Below are 23503 nucleotides of genomic sequence, written 5' to 3' on the forward strand. Positions count from 1 at the left end.
AATCATATCATGCCCTCTAAGCACATTTCTCCATTGAAGAACACTCTCATATCACTTCACAAACCAACAAAAGAAAATAAAAGAAAAGGAAAGGAGTGTTCTTCTTCTTCTTCTTCTTCTACTTCTGCTGTTGCTGCTGCTGAGGTTGTTATTACTGCGAAAGAAAATAAAAGAAAAAACAAGTGTTTTGGTTTTTTTTTTAAGAGATGGGAGGGGTGACTTCATCAATGGCAGCAAAATTAGCATTTTTCCCACCAAACCCACCATCATACAAGCTAATTAAAGATGATGCCACTGGTATCTTACTTCTTGAACACTTTTCTCACCGTGAAAATGTTGATGTTTTGCGTCTCCCAACTCGGCGAGGGACTGAGATTGTTGCTGTTTACGTTAGATATCCAATGGCAACTTCTACTTTGCTTTACTCTCATGGAAATGCAGCTGATATTGGTCAGATGTATGAGCTCTTCATGGAATTGAGTATTCACTTGCGTGTTAATCTCATGGGGTAATTTCTTTTTCACTGTTTTCTCATTTACCCTTTTGTTCAAGTTTAAAGATTTTGTTCATTTGTGTGGTTTTTAATGGTTTATGAGAGTTTGCATGTGGAGATAGTGTGTGTTTTTGGTGAAAATCAGGTGAATTAGTGATACCCAGTTGGGATTTCTGAGTGAGTTTTAGTTTGCTTTGTGTAGAAGGAAGGGATTTTTTTGGGGTTATTGGGAAAAGGTTACAAGCAGGTGAAAGGTGTTGTTTTTTTGGTGGGGCTAGGAGGTATTTTTCATAAAGCTTGATTGTTTATTTGGTTAAAGTGGGTGGAAGAATTTGAGATCAAGTAATTGATTTGTGTCTGATTCACAGATTAGCTAAACAGAGTTGTTTTATGCAGATCCCTTCCTCTGATATCATGATTGTGTGATGTTATTCTTAGATTGGTCAAGATTCTTGGTTTTAGCCAGGAATTATGATAGTTTCAGTGAAAGAATGGAATCTCCCTATGAGTTTTGATCTAGGCAATTAGCATACTGGATCAATTAGGCGATTTAGGGCTAATAGTTGTTAAGGGAGAAACTTGAGACTAGCTTTGCTGCTTTTAACTTTCTGATGTTCTGTGTATTCTACTCATGTTTTCATCTTCTTTGTCTTGCAAGGTCTTAACACTAGTCTACTGTTTTCTATTTTCTGCAATTTTATCAAAAAAGTCCAAGTCTTTGTATGAGGTGACTTAAATGAATAAAAAATTTGGCAAGCAAAAATGGGGGCCTGAAAATTGAAGAAGAACAAGCATTTATGCATGAGGGTTGTTTCAGAAATCCAGAAGCATGCTTTTGCAAGCTAGTTTTCTGTCTGGATTTTGACAGAACTCCATGTGGCTGCTTATTTGGAAAAAAATGGTACGGATCTACCTTACTGGCATAAATCTAGACTTGCAAGTGCCAATTTGGATCTTAGGTTGATTGGATCCATTATATAGAGTTCTTTACTGCATCAAGTTGTTGTTATGCAACTTAATATAGGTGGCCAAGCATGCAACAAACTTGGGAAAACTCTGGTGTGAAAAGGAAAAAAATATTTCACGCCAGAGAACTTTTTATAGAGTTGTCACAGCAATCATATAGACACTGGCACCACCTCATACTGGGAGGCGTCCTGTGCCTTGCTTAAATATTAAGTAGTCAAAGACACCATTTTTTTCTTATAGGTGGTTTGCCTTTTACAGAGTTCATAGAGGACCAGTCCAATTCTGTGTTTGTTTAAGTTTTTTATGTAGTTTATCCAGCACTCAAGCATCAGATATAGAAAGGGAATTTAAGCATCTTTTTTTCAATTTGTCTAGGTATGACTACTCTGGCTATGGACAATCATCAGGAAAGGTATGCTGTATAGAATCTTCATTAATTTTATATTCGACTAAAATTATTTCGGCAACCGATCCTCTGAAGGTCGTTCAATTACTTTCTGCAGCCCAGTGAACACAATACATATGCAGATATTGAAGCTGCTTATAAGTGTCTCGAGGAGAGCTATGGTGCCAAGCAGGAAAATATCATCCTTTATGGCCAATCTGTGGGAAGTGGCCCAACCGTGGATCTTGCTGCACGTTTACCTCGACTAAGAGCTGTTGTACTGCATAGTCCTATACTATCAGGGTTAAGAGTGATGTATCCTGTGAAACGCTCATACTGGTTTGACATCTACAAGGTTAATATTTTGTTTCTTGGTCTTCTTAAATATCATGTCATATGTTTTAAAGAGTATTCATGCATCTACTATGCCTCTGATCATGGCTTCGCTTAAATTTGTCCAGAACATAGACAAAATTCCTCTGGTGAAGTGTCCCACGCTGGTAATCCATGTAAGTATCATAGTTCTATATCTAGTGTTTTTAAATTACGAAAACTTATTTCCAGTATTTTCTCCATTCATGAAACTTTCTGAATAGTGTTTGGTCAACCAATTTAATATCACGCAATTATAATTCTCCATGCAAATAAACTGTTGGGGATAGTAAAAACCTCTGTGCAAGTCCTGCAGTAAGTCTTGTATAGCATATGAATGCGCAGTATTTGGACAATACAGAACATGAAAATACATTTGAGAAACTAGTGGTAAATGAAATGTTCTTGTGAAAGAGAAGGTTGGGTGAAATCAAGTCAGACGTGGTACTTTCTAGCAATCAGAACCAAACTGTATAAATTCATTGCAATTTAAAGCACCGAGAGGACGGGTTTTTGTTGGATCTAGATACAATGAGTTGTGAAATTGAATGTGTGGTTACATTGAAGTTTAATTATAGGGCTTAGGCTAATGCATCTGTGAAAGTACATTTGGTAAATAAAACATCTGAAAATCGAGGACAGCTAATATCAAGTATTGGAAGATCAAACAAATAGCGCCGCCCCCACCTTCATGTCTCCCTAGTTCCTTGGTTAGATTATATCCTGTGTTCCTTGTCGTTTTCACTAACTGATGATAGAGGGGTGATTAAAGGCGACGCATGCTCCTTATCAGCCAACTCCGTACATCATTGCAAACTCGAAGAATGCAATGAACTTTATTTTCAACATATTATAATTATCTCAGCTTTCTTGTTCCCACACGGCCATTTCTTGTTGGACCCTTTGAAGAAATCTCAAGTATTTCTTGCAGGGAACTGCTGATGAAGTAGTTGACTGTTGTCATGGCAAGCAACTTTGGGAGCTTTGTCAAGAGAAATATGAACCTCTGTGGCTCAAAGGGGGTAATCACTGTAATTTGGAGATGTATCCGGAGTATCTGAGGCATCTGAGGAAGTTTATATCAACAGTTGAGAGATCAGCATACCGAAGAAATGCCGGGAGGAGAAGTGTAGATGGGTTTGAACAGGCCAGACGAAGTAGTGATTGGTTAGAGGGTCCAAGGAAGAGCACAGATAGGAGGGAGAAACCAAGGAAGAGCACAGACAGGCCAGAAAGACTGAGATTTCACGAATTCAAGTTCACGCACACGGACAAGGCAGAAAAGTTAAAGGTCTCGTTTGAGCACATGGAGAGGTCACGGAGAAGCGTGGAATACTGCGATAAATCGAGAAAAAGCATGGATTTACAGCTAGAAAAAGCACGGAAGAGTGTGGACTGGGTGGATAGAATTCGATAACAATACCAAAATCATCTGTAAAAGTTGTTGTTTAAATGTGTTGTAGGAGGGGAGGAGATAAGAAAGTAGAAAGGAAAGAGGATAAAGATGGGGAAATTATTTGTGTTTTCTTTTTATTTAAACTTTATGGATTTCAGTGTGTGCCTTCTTGTTACGGTTGCATAATGACTGTCATGTAACTGTAGAGTTTCTTTGTGATATTAAGTTCCTTTATTACGGGCTTGCGGTATGCTCGGGTCGATTAAATTTTTCCATAAAATTATATTATTATTTCTTATTTAATTTAGATTTAAAATTAAATTATATATAAATTAATTTAACATGATATAGTTATTTTATAAGCAACTGGTCTCTTAATAAAAATATTTAAAATAAAATTGAAAAAATATAATTATGAGTCTTTTTCTTAAATTAGTAGGTTATAAGCTTCAAACCAATAATTGAAAATATTTATTAAATTATTTTGAGTGTATCCTTAAAACATTCGAAAAAAATGAACTTAATCTTTCCTTCCCTTTGGTTTCTTCATCTTCGAAGTTTTATATTTCCAGAAATACCCTTTCGAATTTTCAATCTCTCTTTGCTTGAAAGTTGAAGCAAGAAGCAGCGGGGCTCCTGCTCTCCTCTCCTCTCCTCTCCTCTCATCGCAAACTCCATAATCCAAAAGAAATTTGATTCCACGAAACACCAATCGATCAATTTATCGATCGATATGTAAGTAAATCAAAACAGATTCCTTTATTAATATTCTCTTCTTTGATTTTTATTTTTTTTAAAAGGAGAAGCAACTCCTACGTTTCCGGATCCTCCTACTTTTTTTTTAAAAAAAAAAAAGAGAAGAAAAAACTCGACTGTTTCGCTTAATTTTGGTTTCCAATATTTTTGTTTTTAAGGTCGCAAGAAGAGATTGGTCGAGAAGCAATAAAGCAGGCGTTGAAAGCTTTGAAGAAGCGGCATTTACTGGAAGAAGGAGCTCATGCTCCTGCCTTTATTGCTCTTTCCAGGCCCATTATTTCTCAGGTCTTCTTTCTTCTTCCTTTTTCTTTTTGTTAATTTCTTACTTGCTATTCACCGCGAATCATGCTTTCTTTTGGGGAGTAATTTTCTTTCTGGGCTTTGTGATTGTATTTTTCTTTAATGAAACTAATAATGATGATGATGAGATTGCAGTTAATTAGTATTAGTGCCGTGTTCAAGTTGGTTTTTTGTATATAATTGAAGGGATCAGAGTGGAAAGAGAAAGCAGAAAATCTAGAAGCAGAACTTCAGCAATGTTACAAAGCTCAATCTCTTTTATCCAACCAACTTGTGGTGGAGGTGGCCGAATCGAGAGCAGCGAAGACTTCACTTCAAGAGAAGGAAGCAGCTATCACTGATTTGCAAAATGAGGCTACTCAAATAAGGTTGTCTTCTTTATCCTGTTACTTATGTTTTTTATCCTGTTAGGAAGATAGATGATTTTAATGTTTTTGGCATTGTGGGGTTATTTAGACTTGTGTTTTTTCGTCAGGGATGAGTATGGTCAGTTGAAGGAGGATTTTGAGGAAAAGATTAAAGCATTAGAATTGGTTATGAGTGAGAACCAGGCACTTAGAACACAATTGGAAGAGATGACTCTTAAAGCTAAGAATGCTGAGGCTGAAAATAAGATGTTGATTGATCGATGGATGCTACAAAAGATGCAGGATGCGGAACGCCTTAATGAGGTACTTTGTAGTGTTTGATAGGTCCCTGTCAAAGCTGTTGTAATTATATGCAAATAGGATTCTACTTAGGGTGAGAATAAACCACAACAATTTGTTATTGAATCAACTTGTTCCTTTACTGCATATTACTAGAGTTTAAATACATAAGGAAATAACAGACTCTTCCTAAATTTAATAGCACAACTACATGAAATCAAGACTCTACAACTGATTCCAACTAAATAGCTGGCACTTATTCTAATAACAAAACACTAGCTAACCGACTTGACTAATAACATGCTCGACTCATTCCTCTGCTTGCCTCCTCTTGTGTGATTATTTGCATGTGTAGCTTAACAGAACATGGCTTATTCATCACGTCAATTAAATGTTCAATAGCTCTACATGAACTTAGGATTCTTGATAGGCACACTTTGAGATCTTCTTGGCTGCTTATCAGTGTTGCTATAGTTTGATAATGCAGAGTGTATGTATTGGATGGGTATCAACTGTTGGGTGAGATTTTGCTAGGCAATCAGTGTTTTGCTGTTTTAGAAGAACATTAGTGGCTTCTGAAATATATGTTTACCTCCTTTTTATATATGAATTTTGTGGGTTTTTTGTATTTTACAAAAAAAATCAATCTGAAGCAGAAATTCTTCTTGATGTTTTTAGAATTGACCAACACTTCTTGAAGTAGTTTCCTCTGGAAGATCCTTTTTGGCAGACATTTGGGAGTATATATATTGTTTTATTTCCATGTCATTTCCTTCATAAAGCCCATGGATGGTTAAGAAATTCTAGAAAATATATGTTTTGTTTGTGATTGGATCTGGTATTGAGTTTGCAGAAGGTTGTTGGCTCCTTTTTTGTGTATGAAATTCCAGATGTTGTGTAAAAGTTTTCATACAGAAGTCTCCCCATTTCTCTGGACTTGTGTATTTTCATGATAGAGAAAGTTGAATATGCAACGTGACACTTGAGAGGTTGTACTCTTTTGTAAGTTGAGTGATTCAGAGTGAACATGCATTGCAAAAGATGCTGAAACCAATCTGCAGAACCAACCTTCATCAAATCTGTTGTGAAATTGTGGAGTTTGCATACAGTGTCTTTAAGTTCTTGCTTTTGCTTCTGAAGAGATGCACGTGGGAATTATTTTCTTCCTGCTTTATTGCTGGTATAAATGCAGTTAACTAAAGATGTCCTTATAACTTAGGCTAATGCACTTTATGAAGAAATGATTGATCGGCTCAAGGCAAGTGGTTTAGAGAGCCTTGCTAGGCAACAAGTGGATGGAGTTGTCCGGCGAAATGAAGATGGTGCTGAGTACTTTGTTGAATCAACGATCCCTTCTACATGCAAGCACAAGATCACTGCTCATGAGGGTGGCTGTGCTTCTATATTGTTTGAGTACAATTCTGGAAAATTAATTAGTGGGGGACAAGACCGGTCAATCAAGATGTGGGATACAAATACAGGATCATTAAGTCACACTCTTTATGGTTGTCTTGGCTCTGTTCTTGATCTTTCCATCACTCATGACAATAGATCCATCATTGCAGCTAGCAGCTCAAACAACTTGTATGTATGGGATGTTACCACAGGGCGAGTACGTCACACTCTCACAGGTCACACTGATAAAGTGTGTGCTGTTGATGTCAGCAAAATTTCAACTCGTCATGTTGTCAGTGCTGCTTATGATCGTACCATAAAAGTGTGGGATCTGCAAAAAGGTTTCTGCACCAACACGATCATTTTCCACAGCAACTGCAATTCTCTTTGCTTCAGCATGGATGGACAGACTATTTGTTCAGGTCATGTTGATGGGAATCTTCGTTTGTGGGATATTCAGACAGGAAAGCTACTTAGTGAAGTTGCTGCACATTCGCTTGCTGTTACATCTATATCTGTGTCTCGAAATGGAAGTGTTGTATTGACAAGTGGGAGAGACAACTTGCATAACTTATTTGATATGCGATCCTTGGAAGTTTGTGGCACTCTAAGAGCAACTGGAAACAGGGTGGCTTCTAATTGGAGTCGCTCCTGTATCAGTCCTGATGACAACTATGTTGCTGCTGGTTCAGCTGATGGATCTGTACATATTTGGTCAATATCTCAAGGTGATATAGTAAGCACCCTGAAGGAACACACAGCTCCAGTTCTTTGTTGTTCATGGAGTGGTCTTGGCAAACCACTAGCCTCTTCTGACAAGAATGGAATTATCTACACCTGGACATGATGGTTTGAGTCTTCACTTGTAAATATGATAGGTTGTCTACACGGAGAATTTCTTCAAACTAGTGTGTGGGACACTGTAAGCCATTTATGTTGAATAATTTCCACAAAGGAACCCAAAGTTAGCAATATGGCAAAAAATTCTTCTTCTGTACAGACATAGTTGATTAGTTTATTCTTACTGAATTATTCGGTTGGTTGAATTCAATTGCTGAAAGAGCATGACAGGTTTTTTTTTTTAATAACGTTCTTGATTTACTGGTTTTGTGCTTCGTACTGGTTACTGTACTTGTCCTTAGTGTTTCAAGTTTCGAAGATTACAGTACAAGGACATTTATGTTGAATAATTTCCACAAAGGAACCTGTTGGAAATTGATTTGTGCAGAAAGTAAGAGGGTGTTCAGGTGGTGACATGCATTAGGTTATTTCCTCTTCTGAATAATGTCTACAGGACAAAGATGCGTCTGTGTTTAGGATCATAAAATTTTATTCATTTTATAAATTTAAGAAATATTTAAGATTTTTTTTAATGTATGTCAGACATATCTGATAATCTTCATTTTGTATTTGGGGTTTTTTTTGTTAAATTCTATAAAGTATAATTGGAAAATATATTTTATTTATTCTTGTGATTTTTTATTAAGTTGGGATCTAGGGTTATTGTCCAAGTAAACCTGAGCTTAAACATTGCTTTAAATTAGGTTTTATAACTATAATCTAGAATCTCTCTCTTTTGTAAAAGAAAAATAAAAAACTAATGAAAATTTGATTTTTCATTTTTGAAGGTCCAAATAAAATTTCTTGTTTTCAAAATTGTTCATTGAGAAAAAAGAATCATACCAAGCAGCACCTTAAAGGCTAGAAGTTCAATTTTATTATTTTCTGTAAAGAGAAAAAAAGAAGTTAAATTTGTTGGGAAAAAAGAAAAAGAAAAGAGAAAGTATTGTGAGATTGGGCCAGAGTTAGAGTATTAGTTAATCACGTGGGCCTTAATTTTGTACAGTCCCATCATTAAGATATAGGCCATTGAATCCAAGCCGCGTCTACCCATCCATCATTAGAACTGATTCCCAAATCAGACACACTTTGAAGGAAGCGAAGAGAAGCTAAGCTAAGCGAAGATGGTGAAAGTAGCCGGCTTTTTCGCCATGTCAGTGGGAGCCTTTATATTTTGGCAAACTATGGACAAAATCCATGTCTGGAATGCTCTTCGCCAGGATGAGAAGGTTCGTCTCTCATCTCTTCTTCACTTCTTGTTTTTTCAAGTTTGAATTGAATATTGTTTCTGATCACTTCCTTCGTTCTTTTTCCTTTTCAAAAACAAAAACTAAGTGTGAATTGGAGCTTCCCAATTCATTTCTTAATATGGATCTTCACCAATTTGTCTAATGATGGTATAAATTTGTTTCTTTGTTCTTGGATAATCTTTATTTCTTACGATGAAAATAGTTTACTTGGTTAAAATGTGGTTGGAATTTGATGTGGGTTTTTTTTTTTTTGGTAATTTGATGGTACAGTTGAAATATGCCCTTAGAAATTGATTGATTTATTTAATGAAAGGAGAGAGTGAGAAAGATAATCGAAATCCTTAGTAGTTAGCTTAATAGAAAGCATATTATTAAGTTTGGGTTCCTAGAAGAAATCTTGACCTGCTAGGTTAAGTGATAAGTAGAAATTTATCGATTGTTGGGTCTTTGTATTTGGTTGACAATGGGGTATCCTTTCCATTCACAATGCATGCCTATACTTGAGTTTTTGAAAGATTTCTAATGATAGGCTTGATGAAATATACTAAAGATATGGTCTTGCGTAATTGTTTTTTGGCATTTCTGCAACTCCTTTCTAATAGATTGTGATGTAATTGCTTGCACATGTCGTTATTGAGATTAGTGACTAATAATGAAAAATGTGTTATGGGCGTTCTGTAAGTTTTGGTGCTGCATTCCCCGCAAGACAGCTGCTTGGTTTAATTAGTTTTCTGTTACCAGCTACTTTTGTACCATTGATCTGATTAATCTCCATAAGTAAAACATATTCTATGAAAAAAGTGGCTCTATCAATCACTGAGCATCTGTTAATTTATTGTGGTGATAGGGTAACTCTAAATTGTCGGAAATGATTCTGGAGTTGGTTTCTGTCCCAAATTGCACCCTCTTTCTCCCCTTTATTGTTTTACAGAGCAGGGTAGTGCTACTTTAGTTATAGAAGTTTTAAAAGATGAATAGCATGTTATGGTTTTGATAGATAAGGTACCTGGAAATGTTTTGATTGTAGGTGAAGTTTCTCCTTTTGATCCTTTGTGTCTTTCTATTGCAAAAGTTCTACTTTAATTTTCATTGGCAAAGGCTAGCATTTCATTCATTTTTTAAGCTGCAATTATACATTCTTGTGTACCACATCCTGTTGCATGAATTTTGATGGATATGTATTCACACTATGTTTGCTTGAGAGGAAACAGGATGGGTAGGGAGGGAGGGAAACGATTAAAAGGATGAAGTACCCATTCAATAAGGTTGAGTGGATATACACCCAAGAAATGGGAGAAGTTCTATGCTCTCCTCCTAGGTTCACATTTTTCCAATCCTTCTAAACTGGAGGGATAGTATGAGGAAGGCATGAGCTTCTGTGTTTTTATCTGTATTTTTTTTCTTGTTTCATTGCTCCTCTCAAGAACTAAAAAACTAGAGGGAAGGATTGCTCTACATCCTTGTGTTTTACTCCTTTGGTGCTCGTTGTTCTTATCCTTCCACCGAAGAAAGCATAGCTGGCTTTGGATTAGGTGGATTACTGGAAATCATTGTGAATTCAAGTTTTTTTCCTTACTGTTTAGCCAGCTTTGAAATCATTTACATGAGATTTTACTTGTGCCATCTGGTTCTTAAATAGGAAATATCTTAAAATAAACGGAAACCGGTAAGGTGATCTTGCTTGGGCCTTGGACAATGTAGATTGTAATAAATCTGGCCATGAACCATTTGGAGGATGAGTTAGTCTCATGGAGGATGTTCCAGAGTTTGATATGCTTCTTAATGATAAGTTAAAAGTTTCTGATTGTTATACATCAGCATGAATGCTAATTATAGTATGTCATTATGGAGGGACAAGTTTCTGGATGCAAAGCTTGAAACTTTTTCTTGTATCAGTATCGCTGCTTTTAGTAGACATGGGAATTCATTACAACAATGGGTATAGTTAACTATTCTTGTTGTAGACATTACAGACAACTCATGTCCTGTAGCTGATTTTGTCAAGGCAAAAGGTGGCACATGGATGTGCCAAAGCTGTCATTTAGTGGTTTTAAAATTATTGAGTTGATTTATTTGCTTGGAGAAGGAATTACAAGTTTGAGCATTGCAGATAGCATTGCAGACACGGAGACCAAATTTTAAATGGAAGTATTTATGAAAAGTATGCAGAGCAATATACATAGTCAGAAAAATAAACTGTGTTGCTGTTTAAAAACATTTTTTATTCATCTTCTTCATCATGCTATTGGAGGTGTCTTTACCCACTGTTTTATCAATTCTTACTTGAATTTTCAGTTTTTGTGTATAAATACTTGCCATTAATTGGGTTTGTCTATCATCATTTCAGCAAGAAAGATTTGAAAAGGAGATGGAGATCAAGAGGGTCAGAGAAGAGTTATTGCGACAAGCTAAAGATAAGGATGCTCTCGCATGAGTTACTTGTATGGTCAAATTTCAATTTCCCACATTTCCCCAAAGTACCATAATTGGCTGGTACTTCGTTTTACAAATGTTGTCACTGAAAATAAATGAATTGGCAAATTAGTTTGCCCATGCCATCTTTTCTTATCTCTTGTTGCTTATTCTTCTTTTTTAATGGACGACATATGGAAATTGTTTAATTGTTTGTTGAAGTAATAGCTGCTATTTTTGAAAGAGTTGCATGCCTTAATTAATCATACCATAAGAGATAATAATTAATAAGGCCTTTTCAGTACTCTTTGGCACTAAAGAGAACAGAGGAATATAGCCTTTGCATTAGCTAGACTGCTTGATGTGATTTCAGCGTCATCATGTCTTTAGTTCTTTTGAACCTGCAACTGCAATTACTGTAAAGCACAGATTGCCCGTGCTATATGGACTTAATTGGGAGTTGGGGATATAAGAGTTGAGGTTTCGTAGATATGGTATGCGAAAAACAGCATGACCAATTGTCTTAGATGATTCTGCAAAAGTCAATAGTTTCAGTGAACCGTTGTTAATTATCTTTATATGGCTGATAATTGAAGTCCCACGATAAATTAAAGGAGTTAACATGCCGGTCTGTTGGTGGTCCTGTATTCTGTCATTCTCTTCCTTTACCCGTTTGCAGTCACAAAACCATAACGTTCTTCCTGGAAACAGACCTCCCTTGCCCACCATGTAGATTGAAGAAGCTCAATGCTGTTATCTAATGAAGTTAATAAGACGACCATAAGCATTTGCATGCTCTCTTTTTTTCCTTCAACTCCAGGCCAAGTTACCAGTATGTTTGTGAACTGGTATTTCTCTCCGGCCAACTTCTAGAGATTGTTCGTTGTTAACTAATTTCTTCTTCCAGTTTGCTTTACCAATGCTTCTATACTTGCTTGGGGTGTACCGGATCAATCAATCAAACAATAATGCTACAAGAAAGGTTTCGTGCTATGGTTCTACTTGTATTACCTGGCCTAATCCCGGCATGCCATGTTAATAGATGGCAGAGAAACTGCCGAGCTTGGATATATTGTTGATAGATGACGGAGGAACAGCCTAGCCTTGGTATTTTGGATTTCCTTAATTATTTACATGTCCTCAAGAATTGAGCCGTACTTTAGGATCATTAATCATTTGAAATGGGGTTCATGCCTACCATAATTTCTTATAAGATGAACAAGGCACGCAACCCCTTTAGTTCAAGCAGAAAATCATGTCCGTCTTGTAGCTCATAAGTGATAGTATATCAAAATCTTTTGTCATTTCAAGAAGGGATGACTAGCTTTTGAAAAATGCTGAAAATCGAACGACAGCTAAGCTTCAAGGATGTTTTCGTGACCGCGGAAGTGATAATATAGTGTGGTTTGAGCTGTAACCGTGGAAGGGATAAGCACCCAACACCCTACGCTAGTGTAGTCCTACAAGCAATGCCTTGACAAAAAATCCAGTCATTTTCTGTTTAAAGAAATTGGATTTTTCCATTGATTCATTGTCTAACTACTACATCAGCAAACTACCTGAGGATAATTGACCCTTCAATGAATAATCCCACAAAAAAAAAACGCAAAAGGTAGATACTGAATGGTCACGTTGGTGGTAATTAAAGAACATTTCATCCACTTTTAACCTCAATTTGTGGGAAAGTTTGGCAGTAGCCGGTGGGCACACATGTGCAAAAAACGTGGCTCAGTGCCATAATCTGGAGAGAGTTCTCCGTCCTCATGTTTCGTTGGGTCTGAAAATAGATTTTTCTTGCAGAATTCACTCAATCCCTTTACAGTTTTTTCTACCAAACCATTTCAAAGACTTTATGATCAGTGGATTCAGTTAAAGCCGAAGCAGTTGCAAGCAACTTTATTTCCGAACTTGCAAAACTATCGTGGCTCAAAAGCTTCTATGGACGCAACCATTTTAGTAAATCAGTGGTCACCGCCCCTTTTCTCTTCCCCTCTCTTTCTTATATCATAACATGGTGCGATAGCGTGTTCTGCATGTAAGGATCATCCTGTAAAATGCCCTAAGCCCACAAGTTTTTTATGTTATTAACTGCTCAGGAACTACTTGTATCCTTCCTTCTGATACATACATGTGAACCAAACTCACTTATATTTGGACTTTCTTGTTTAGTTGAAATCACTCCATTTGTACACACACATTTTGTTTTCCATATTTCTCAAACACTATCTCCATATCCTCCTCCATTATTATACATAAATAGTTGATGCCCATAAGGAACTTGTAACCTCATTAATTAATGATCCTTTGTTCTATTCTACAACTTCATCTACATATCTTCCACTATTGTTTCATTTCTCTATATAAAGCAACCAATAGTAGTTCCTTATTCCCCATCTTGTGTTGAGTTCTAGTTTTTCAAACGGAAATGAAGAAATTCTTACTTGTTGCTCTTTCTTTAGCCTTGGTTTTAGGAATCACTGAAAGTTTGGATTTTCATGAAAAAGATTTGGAATCTGAGGAAAGTTTGTGGGATTTGTATGAGAGATGGAGGAGCCATCATACCGTTTCAACAAGTCTTGATGAGAAACACAAACGTTTCAATGTGTTCAAGGAAAATGTTATGCATGTTCACAAAACTAACAAGATGGGCAAGGCCTATAAGTTGAAATTGAACAAGTTTGCAGACATGACTAACCATGAATTCAGGTGTGTATATGCTGGATCAAAGGTTAAACATCATAGGATGTTTCGTGGGACACCACGAGGAAATGGGAGCTTCATGTATGGGAAGGTAGAAAAGGTCCCCACATCTGTTGACTGGAGGAAGAAGGGCGCTGTGACTGCTGTTAAGGACCAAGGTCAATGTGGTAAGGCTCACTTTTCATTTCTTACAATGAAGGTTTACCTTATTTTTTAAATTCTATAATTCGTTCATTCATCACAAAGCAACATACATGACATTTCATCAAGAAGAAAGAAAGGCTGCATCCCATTTGAGCATAGAACTATCAAAAACAGCACTGCAAATTTTCATCCTTCCTTGCTTGCTTGGATTGCTTGCAATTTAATTCTTATATCCTTTTCAATGTGGTACAGGAAGTTGCTGGGCGTTTTCAACCATAGTTGCAGTTGAGGGTATTAATTATATTAAGACAAATGAGCTAGTATCTTTGTCTGAGCAAGAGTTGGTGGATTGTGACACTACAGAAAATCAAGGATGTAATGGAGGGCTAATGGAATATGCTTTTGAGTTCATTAAGAAAAAGGGAGGCATAACAACAGAGTCTACTTATCCTTACAAAGCTGAAGATGGACATTGTGATGCTGCAAAGGTTTCATTTCTTATTACATTTACATTAAACTAAATTTGATTTATTAACTAATCAATGCTAAATTACGATCAGCATAACATAAAAGTAAAACTCCTTTTTTTACAGGAAAACAACCCGGCAGTGTCTATTGATGGGTATGAGAAAGTTCCTGAAAATGATGAGGATGCATTACTGAAAGCTGCTGCAAACCAACCAGTATCTGTAGCCATAGATGCTGGGGGTTCAGATTTCCAGTTCTACTCCGAGGTAAATTTCAGAAAGTTACTGAAATACTTTGTGAATTTAGCCTCAATCCGAGAACTCTCACTTTCAAAGATGATGAATAGAATGTTCATTTGAGTAGTCTGTCAAACGACTTGCATTTGAAACAAAATATTTACAAGCTTAATGGGAAATGCAGGGTGTCTTTACTGGAGAGTGCAGAACCGAGCTGGATCATGGAGTGGCAGTTGTGGGCTATGGAACAACTCTTGATGGAACCAAGTACTGGATTGTTAGAAATTCCTGGGGACCCGAATGGGGAGAGAAAGGTTACATCAGGATGCAGCGAGGCATCTCTGACAAGGAAGGACTCTGTGGTATTGCTATGGAGGCTTCATATCCTATCAAAAACTCCTCAACTAATCCTTCAGGAACCAAATCTTCCCCCAAGGATGAACTCTAAACTACATAAGCAATATCATTGGTTTCAGAATTGCTATCCATTTCAGTTGTTTTTCCTGCTGTATCAGATTTGCTTCTTAAAAATAACGTATCCCTAATTTGATCATGATGTAATTTCTTAAAATGTTATACTATATATTGAAGAATAAATTTTTGAAAAACTTCACAGTTGCAGAACTTAAGAAACTTGAAACAAAATAAGGAAAGCAAGTCAATCAAGTCCTAAACCATCCAAGGCAATGTCAGGACTATTTGCCTTCTCGTTACAGAACCCAACAAAGCTGTCAACCATTGCATTTGCTTTCTCCCAAATAACAGCAGCTGCCCGCTTTACCAGCATTATTTATCAGCATTGCATAAGGAAATGAAATCTGAGATTAAAAAAAAATGAAATTTCGGACTAATTCTTTTCAACTAAAAAGTTGAAATTTCACATTTATGCTAAAAGGGGGCATCGTTTCAGTTTACGAGAATGATTTAATTGAATGACAGATAACTACAGTGTTCCGAATCGGCTTATGGATGATGTTAGTTGGGTAGCTGTAGGAGGATGTTTATAGCATGCACTCTCTATGGCGGAGAAAAAGAGAAATCTGACTTCTGATGCACATAGAAATGACAGAAGCCTACAGCTACCACTTTCAAATTTCAATCTAACAATGTTCATGGTTGTATGTTTCCCTGGTGAGTCTAACAATGCACTTAGAATCGGCTTAGTTTCATGGTTGTATGTTTCCCTGGTGAGTCAACGAATGAATTCACTGTAAAACAAACAGAAATGCGAGTTAAAGCCTTTAGAGGAAGAGTAGTGCTCCATGATTGAATTTCTTAATTCCTAATCATATGTTCTCCAGACAGTAAACAAAGGACAGGAATTTTCTGTAATTTCTAATTGGAGATCCAGCATCCCTTTATCCAATCTGCTGCAACTTCTCACATGTACAGGAATTGGGCCGAGCTAAGTTCACTCACAATTCATTTACCAGATGGCCGAGACAATGAAATGGCATCCTTGTTCTTCAAGTTTTGAAAATTTCTTCGTGCTTTCAAATGTTAATTTGACTTGATAACTTGTTAGATAAGAAATGAAAGCTGAAAGATTCCTAGGCAAGATACAAGAGAACAAGTTGGTTCTTAAAATGAAGAAATTAAGAGTGACAAGCAACTAGTACTCCTATCAGCTACCGCTTCCCTCATTTAAAGAATACTCCACTCAATTTCATATCTTTTCAACACTTCAACTTCTCTAAAGAACCCTGATAAAGAAATGGAGAGGGAATGACGTAGCTAGAGATGACACTTTCAATATGATGACAAAAACCTGATAAAATTCCTTCAATATCAATGGAAAGAACTGAAACTATATATGGTGATTCTTGTACATTGATCGATTATTATATACAGATAATTGATGCCCTTAAGGAACTTGTAACTTCTTCATTTTTATTTTTTCTATTCTGGTTTGTTCTACTTATCTTCCATCATTCCTCTCCTTTCGTTTCTCTATATAAAGCAATCATTAGTTCCTAATTATTTCCCATCTTGTGTTGAGTTCTAGTCTAGCAAATCAACGAAAATGAAGAAACTCTTATTTGTTGCTCTTTATTTAGCTTTGGTTTTAGGATTCACCGAGAGTTTTGATTTCCATGAAAAGGATTTAGAATCCGAGGAAAGTTTGTGGGATTTGTATGAGAAGTGGAGGAGCCACCACACTGTTTCTACGAATCTTGACGAGAAACGCAAGCGTTTCAATGTGTTCAGGGCTAATGTCTTGCATGTTCATAATACTAACAAGATGGATAAGCCTTATAAGTTGAAGTTGAATAAGTTTGCAGACATGACAAACCATGAATTCAGGACCGCTTATGCTAGCTCTAAAGTTAAGCATCATACTATGTTTCGGGGAGCACCGCTGGGAAATGGAAGCTTCATGTATGGGAACATAGAAAAAGTACCAGCCTCTATTGATTGGAGGAAGAAAGGCGCCGTCACTCCTGTTAAGGACCAGGGCAAATGCGGTAAGGCTTATTTTTCATTTCTCACATGAATATAGATTCACCTTAGTATTTCCCTTCTGTAGCTCGTTCAGGCATGCAACAAACATGTACAAGGGAATATACTCGTGCTTTGATTAAGCAAAAATAAAGGTTACTTCCCTTCTGAACATAGCACTGTCAGAAAAGGGGGGTAGAACAATTAATCGCTGTTTAATTGTAAAATGTTTTCAATGTGGTACAGGAAGTTGCTGGGCATTTTCGACAATTGTAGCTGTTGAAGGTATTAACTTTATTAAGACAAATAAGTTGATATCTTTGTCTGAGCAGGAGTTGGTGGACTGTAACACTGGGGAAAACTATGGATGTAATGGAGGGCTAATGGATTATGCTTTTGAGTTCATTACGAAACAGAAAGGCATAACAACAGGAGCTAATTATCCTTACCGTGCTCGAGATGGACACTGTGATGCTAACAAGGTGTTTTTTCACATTCAACTAATATGGTTCATGGAATTAGTAAATTGCTGGAGAATGATCAGCACAAAGCATTACTCTTTTTATGTTTTTTGCAGGCAAACCAGCCAGCAGTGTCTATTGATGGACATGAGGATGTACCTCATAATAATGAGAATGCACTACTAAAAGCTGTTGCAAACCAACCCGTATCTGTTGCCATAGACGCTGGAGGTTCAGATTTCCAGTTCTACTCAGAGGTAAATTAACTTCGGAAAAGTTCCTGAAAACTTATCAATTTAAAGAAGGAATTGCCACCAGACAAGACAATGAGAAATTCAAAATGCCTAGGCATTTGTGATTAAACATTTACAAATTGAATATCAATATCAACGCAGGGTGTATTTACTGGAGAGTGTGGAAAAGAGCTGGATCATGGAGTTGCAATTGTAGGCTATGGAACAACAGTTGATGGCACCAAGTACTGGATTGTGAGGAATTCCTGGGGACCTGAATGGGGAGAGAAAGGCTACATCAGGATGCAGCGTGGCATCTCTGACAGAAGGGGACTCTGTGGTATCGCAATGGAGGCTTCTTATCCCATCAAGAAATCCTCAACTAATCCTATAGGACCCACAGATTCTCCCAAGGACGAACTCTAAACTACACATATACCATTGACTTCAGTTTGCTGTCATTTCATGTTGTTTTTACTGCATCAAAGTTTGAAACTTTCAGGTCTCTTGAACAAATACAAACTTTTGTTAACGATGTACCTGCTTCAAATCCATTTACTGGTCAGGGATTAATAAATATTTCCAAAATACCTTGTCTGCATAAATAAAACAAAAAAAAAGGAAGTTCATTGATACTAGGATGTCTTTAGAATACAATACACAATAAGCTTATTGATACTTGGTGCAAGTGGACAGGACAACCTAGTAAAGTGAAACCAAACTATCAAGACCAGTTTAAAATGTGGAATTCAATTTGAAACAAAATGAATTTTTCACATTTAAATTAGCCCCAGTAGTGTAATTCCTATATTATTTCATCATAAAGATGTTTTATTTAAAAAGAAAAAAGAAAAAGTTTTAACCATAGCATTTAATAGGGTCATTGCAACCTTTTTCAGCAGACTGTTTAACACCTTGACCTCCACCTTTCTCCAGATACTGCTGATGGTACTCTTCAGCTCTGAAAAATCTCTTTGCTGGCAGAATTTCTGTCACAACCTTGCTATCCTTCAATTCCAACTGCTTAGCTTCCTTTGATTCCTGGGCTAACTTAGCTTGGGCCTCATTGTAGTAGTAAATCCCTGATCTATACTGTGTACCAACATCGCCACCCTGTAAAATCAAACCAAAACATCAATTCATCGGAAATTTGCCAGCAAAGTCAAGCAAGACGAATACCTGGCGATTGAGGGTGGTAGGATCATGGCGAGACCAGAAAAGAGAGAGGAGGTTGGTATATGGGCAAACTTCCGGGTCAAATTGGACACGAACAACTTCAACGTGGTTGGTGGTGTTGGTGCATACCAGCTTGTAAGTTGGATCAGGGACGTGACCCTGAGAGTAGCCCACTTCAGTTTTGACCACACCAGGCAGTCTCTGAAAGGCAAGCTCAACCCCCCAGAAACATCCAGCTCCGAATTGAGCGAACTCGTGATTCGGGTTGTCTGGCTGGTCTAGATCCGGATCCAGAGCAGGATTGGTGGTGCTGGTTGCCATTTTCTGTCGTGGACTGTATTAGGCGCTTGAAAATACGAGTGTAAATAAATATTGTGGAGGATGATTATGCAAGCTGGTAGGGAGCCCTTGATTACGTTGGCAGTATGGGATTGGGTACTGGGTCATCAATCGCCATTCGCCAGCTCATTTGGAGTGCATTTGTTTTTATATTCAAAAAATGATTTTAAAAATCTTTTGAATTTATTTTATTGCTTTAAAATATTTTTTTATTTTTTATATACTGAAATTAAAAATAAATTTTAAAAAATAAAAAATATATATTTTTAAATTAAAACACTTTAAAAAATAACCGATAACCCAATCTCAAATATTTTTTTAAATATCACAACAATTGTTATCTTTTGATGGGTATCCTGATATTAATTCCAACCAATTACTCCTTTAATTAATTAGGTGCCCATCCTATGAATACTTTTGGAATCCAAAATCATTCTAATACAGGCGTCGGTCTTTGATTTTTTAGATAATGAAAACTCAATTCTAAAAAATGATTTTTTTGAGTTTGGTATACGATTTTTAGACGTTTTGCTATAATATAATTGGTGCAAATTTAATTTATATGAATGTGATTTTTTATATTTGATATATGAATTCTTAAATAATTTCTTTTATATAAATAATTATGTCTATAAACACCTGCATATTATATTAATTATAAGTTTATAACCACCAAGTAAAATAATTTATTTACAAACAAATTACATATACTTGTGTGTGTTATATAACGGCTCAGATGTTTTTTTTTTTCCATTTCTTATTAGATTTTCCATTTGTTTTGAAAATAAAAAAGTGTTACTTGAAGGATTGTTTTTAGGCTTTGTTCAATTTACTTTTTTTTTCTTAGAATTTTCGCATCCGAATTAAATACAAGTATCAGATGTTTTTCATGTTTTATTTTAATTCTCTTTTCAAACCTGAGTCGGTTTAAACTCAGGTTTTCTAACTCATAAGTTAACTTATCAAATCAATTATAGTCCGAATCAATCATGATTTTAATATATTAACAAATGCAATTTCAAATAGAATCTTAGCTTACTATAAAATTAAAATGTTAAAATCCCATCTAGGATCTTGAAACTCAATTTTTTTTAATCATAATTCGAAACCACAAGGGTATTTGATTTATTATTGAAACAAATTTTGTGGGAAAGTAAAGATTTATTCTATTTTATTTTCATTTCATCTTGATCAAGATTGAAGATGTTAATTAAAAAGCAAGAGTCTTGAAGTCAATGATCACTCACTGCAGGATAGAATGGTTGCTCTCTACTTTAATAGAAATAGACTATACGAACTTGAAAATACCATATCATATTATGACATGTCATGTCATGGTAGTCATTTATATAGATATCATTTATATTTATCCATGTCTGGTCCATTTCTCAGTAGCTTGAGCTGTAAGAACAAACGTAAAGTCAGACCAGCAACGCATCATCACCTTATCACCCTTGTGGAGGAGGGCACGCAAATGAAGGTGACATCTCATTCCAAGGGTAGCCAGGCCCGTTTATACTTCCAAAAAACTTCTTCTTCTTCTTCTTCTTGCTACTCGCTAGATGAATGAGTTTGATCCGTCAAAACTTTTACAGGCTAAGGGAAGTCAGTTTCGTTGTGTCTAAAGATGAGATTTTAGGAGAGAAAATCTTACCATTTTAGATCCTAGCAATCACTCTCTAACTGTGGCTGAATTTTGGTGGCAAATTTTGTCAAATCCATTAAATGCTTGCTGAAACAGTGGAGTTCTGGGGATACTACTGTCAAGTTGAGTTCTGCGAGGAAGAATATGGAAGCGGGGATGCTGTCATGTTAATTGAAGAAGAAAAGGCACGATAATGAAGCTACCTAGTAATAAAACAATTAATGTCCCCTATAATTCCTCATGAGCTCGAAGGAACTCCTTATCTAGTTTAAATTGTTCTTATCTCAATCCCGTAGTTATCTAATCAAGACTTTTCAATTTTTTTTATTTTTTAATATCAAGTATATAACAATGATAGATATCAACTTCAATTTTTTAATTTTAAATATTTGTATAAAAAATATTAATTTCACTTGATGTAATTTATCTTCCACTTGATATAATAAATTTCAAACCACAAACTGATTCATCAATTATTGTCATATATTTATATAATCCTTGAACAAATCTAGATGTGTGATAATAGTAAACTTGTAATCAAAATATTATATTGACATCAATTATGGAAGAAAGTTTTTTAAAATCATGGAGGGGGAATCTTTATATATCATTTAATATTACACTTACCATAATCTTGATTTCAAACTAGAAGAAACATATTACATGATAGAATAATTAATGTTAGAAATACTTAATTTCTTTACTAAAATTCTTTATTAAGTGTCATGGAATTTCATTGTTATAATTATCTCAGTAAATATGTAATTAAGTTCTATATACCATTATATGATTATTATTTTCTTGTGACAGATGCTATATCATTTAATTAGTATGTAAAACGTTGTTAAAAAATTAAATATCTCTAAGTATTATGCTTGTCCCAGAGAATAAGTCTAATATTTACAGAAAAAATTATTGATTTTCCCTTATATATCAGAGCGAGGGAGTATATTTCAAGTTTTGTAAAGGTGACATTTTTATATTTTAATTACAGGTTACGCAATTTCTTTTGTTGGTTTCTTGAAAATGGTGTTGGAAAATTTGTTAAAGCTTGGATATGAGTATATTTGATATCAAATTAAAAATTAGAATTCCCTTACTTTTTGAGTTAAAATCTTATTGGAATTTAATTTTCAAAATAAATTCTTTAAAATCAAATTTTAATATATTTTAAACAAATTATGGATAAATAAAAAATTAATCTAAAAAAACTCTTGGTTGACATGTTTTGGTGAAACTTAAAACTTTTTAAAATAATTTTATCCAACATAGAAAAGAAGCAAGATTTTCTTGGTGTTTATAAAATGAATAGTTGAAAAATTAAAATTGAATTCAAATATATTATGAAGTATACAACACCTAATATTATTTACTCAGTTAACAAATCAAGTAGATTTACAAGTAATCTAAATATAGATCATTGGGAAGCAATATAAATGGTACTTAAATATTTAATGTGCAAATTAAACTATAGCTACACTATATTGATTACTTAACGATACTTGAAAAGTATAATAGCGTTAATTAGATATCTGACATTAAGAATTTAAAATCCACTAATAGATATGTCTTCACACTTAGTGGAGCAGATGTATCATGAAAATTCTCTAAATAAATGTATATCGCAAGATTCGCTATAGAATTGGAGTTTATTATTTTTGATAAAATTGGAGAGCAAGCCAAATGACTTTTGAATTTTTTAGAGAATATTCCATGTTAACTAAACCAATACCAGTTATTTCTGTGCATTGTGATAGTCAGCAATTGAAAGGGTACATAATATTAGAATAGTTAGCAATTTAAAAATATTATACATTCGTTAACTAAAAATTTGTCGAGAAAGCTTTTATATAATACATTGAGAAGAATAGTTTTAAAGTCTTTAAAAATAACAAAAACAAAAATAAAAAATAAAAAATATAATGATGATAATTATAATTAGTTGATTGAAAATCTTAAAATTTGGTTTAAATAGAAAATTAAATTATATAATATTCTTAATAACACTAATAAATTATTATTTTCTATTTATTTTTATGATGATAAAATAAATATTTACTGCAACGTGAAAAAAAATGAATTGTTCTTGGTTAATAGCTGAAAAGGCTATGTTGATTTCCCGTTCCAATTTTGCTGCAACTGAACCTCTGTACAGAGGAACTTTAAGGCCGACCTAACCTGGAATTAGAATTTCCTTGCCACCGCACTTCCAAATGAATCGACAACATCACAGCTAAACCCAACTCTCACCCGCCGGTGATTATCCTTTTCCCCATCCCAAATATCGGCTGCAACTGCAACCCACCCTCTCCTATCCCAAGGGAGTGGAAAGAAAGGTACTTGATACGAGCATTGTGCACCCAATTTGTTCATGAAGTTATACTTGCGAACCAAAATTCTACAACACATTCAATCTTTTCCCATGGGAAGGATTCTACCCGAATCAA

At 35.3% G+C, this 23503-nt stretch overlaps 6 protein-coding genes across 8 annotated transcripts; 5 read left to right on the forward strand and 1 right to left on the reverse strand.

The window, feature by feature from the left end:
• On the forward strand, positions 1-3882 carry LOC133675831 (uncharacterized). Of its 3 annotated transcripts, none has more exons than XM_062097337.1 (6): positions 1-508; positions 1838-1874; positions 1966-2202; positions 2309-2360; positions 2639-2643; positions 3170-3430. In XM_062097337.1, exons 1-6 carry the CDS (start codon positions 207-209, stop codon positions 3278-3280), a joined length of 744 nt encoding a protein of 247 aa, XP_061953321.1. In that variant the 5' UTR covers positions 1-206; the 3' UTR covers positions 3281-3430. The 3 variants fall into 3 exon arrangements, with proteins under 3 accessions (XP_061953321.1, XP_061953318.1, XP_061953319.1); XM_062097335.1 differs by lacking the exon at positions 2639-2643 and adding an exon at positions 1152-1394 and having other exon boundaries at positions 370-508; positions 2309-2356; positions 3151-3882; XM_062097334.1 differs by lacking the exon at positions 2639-2643 and having other exon boundaries at positions 10-508; positions 2309-2356; positions 3151-3882.
• A 237-nt stretch (positions 3883-4119) lies between these two features.
• LOC133675830 (autophagy-related protein 16) lies at positions 4120-7764 on the forward strand. The gene is made up of 5 exons (XM_062097333.1): positions 4120-4350; positions 4530-4656; positions 4858-5039; positions 5147-5342; positions 6538-7764. Coding segments are annotated over exons 1-5 (1530 nt in total). The 5' UTR covers positions 4120-4348; the 3' UTR covers positions 7561-7764.
• An 822-nt stretch (positions 7765-8586) lies between these two features.
• On the forward strand, positions 8587-11424 carry LOC133675495 (uncharacterized). The gene is made up of 2 exons (XM_062096898.1): positions 8587-8782; positions 11151-11424. Exons 1-2 carry the CDS (start codon positions 8678-8680, stop codon positions 11235-11237), a joined length of 192 nt encoding a protein of 63 aa, XP_061952882.1. The 5' UTR covers positions 8587-8677; the 3' UTR covers positions 11238-11424.
• A 1494-nt stretch (positions 11425-12918) lies between these two features.
• LOC133675674 (vignain) lies at positions 12919-15371 on the forward strand. The gene is made up of 4 exons (XM_062097122.1): positions 12919-14082; positions 14312-14547; positions 14653-14793; positions 14948-15371. Exons 1-4 carry the CDS (start codon positions 13641-13643, stop codon positions 15209-15211), a joined length of 1083 nt encoding a protein of 360 aa, XP_061953106.1. The 5' UTR covers positions 12919-13640; the 3' UTR covers positions 15212-15371.
• Positions 15372-16683: 1312 nt separating this feature from the next.
• On the forward strand, positions 16684-18758 carry LOC133676212 (vignain-like). The gene is made up of 4 exons (XM_062097833.1): positions 16684-17228; positions 17449-17684; positions 17780-17920; positions 18059-18758. The coding sequence occupies exons 1-4, from the start codon at positions 16787-16789 to the stop codon at positions 18320-18322; spliced, it is 1083 nt and encodes a 360-aa protein (XP_061953817.1). The 5' UTR covers positions 16684-16786; the 3' UTR covers positions 18323-18758.
• On the reverse strand, positions 18502-19467 carry LOC133676213 (peptide methionine sulfoxide reductase-like). Its single transcript, XM_062097834.1, has 2 exons — positions 19076-19467; positions 18502-19009 (listed from the first exon to the last, which is right to left on the reverse strand). The coding sequence occupies exons 1-2, from the start codon at positions 19391-19393 to the stop codon at positions 18755-18757; spliced, it is 573 nt and encodes a 190-aa protein (XP_061953818.1). The 5' UTR covers positions 19394-19467; the 3' UTR covers positions 18502-18754.
• Between the last annotated feature and the right edge of the window lie 4036 nt (positions 19468-23503).

The sequence above is a fragment of the Populus nigra genome, chromosome 16 (genome assembly GCF_951802175.1).
Source record: "Populus nigra chromosome 16, ddPopNigr1.1, whole genome shotgun sequence".
NCBI lineage: Eukaryota > Viridiplantae > Streptophyta > Magnoliopsida > Malpighiales > Salicaceae > Populus > Populus nigra.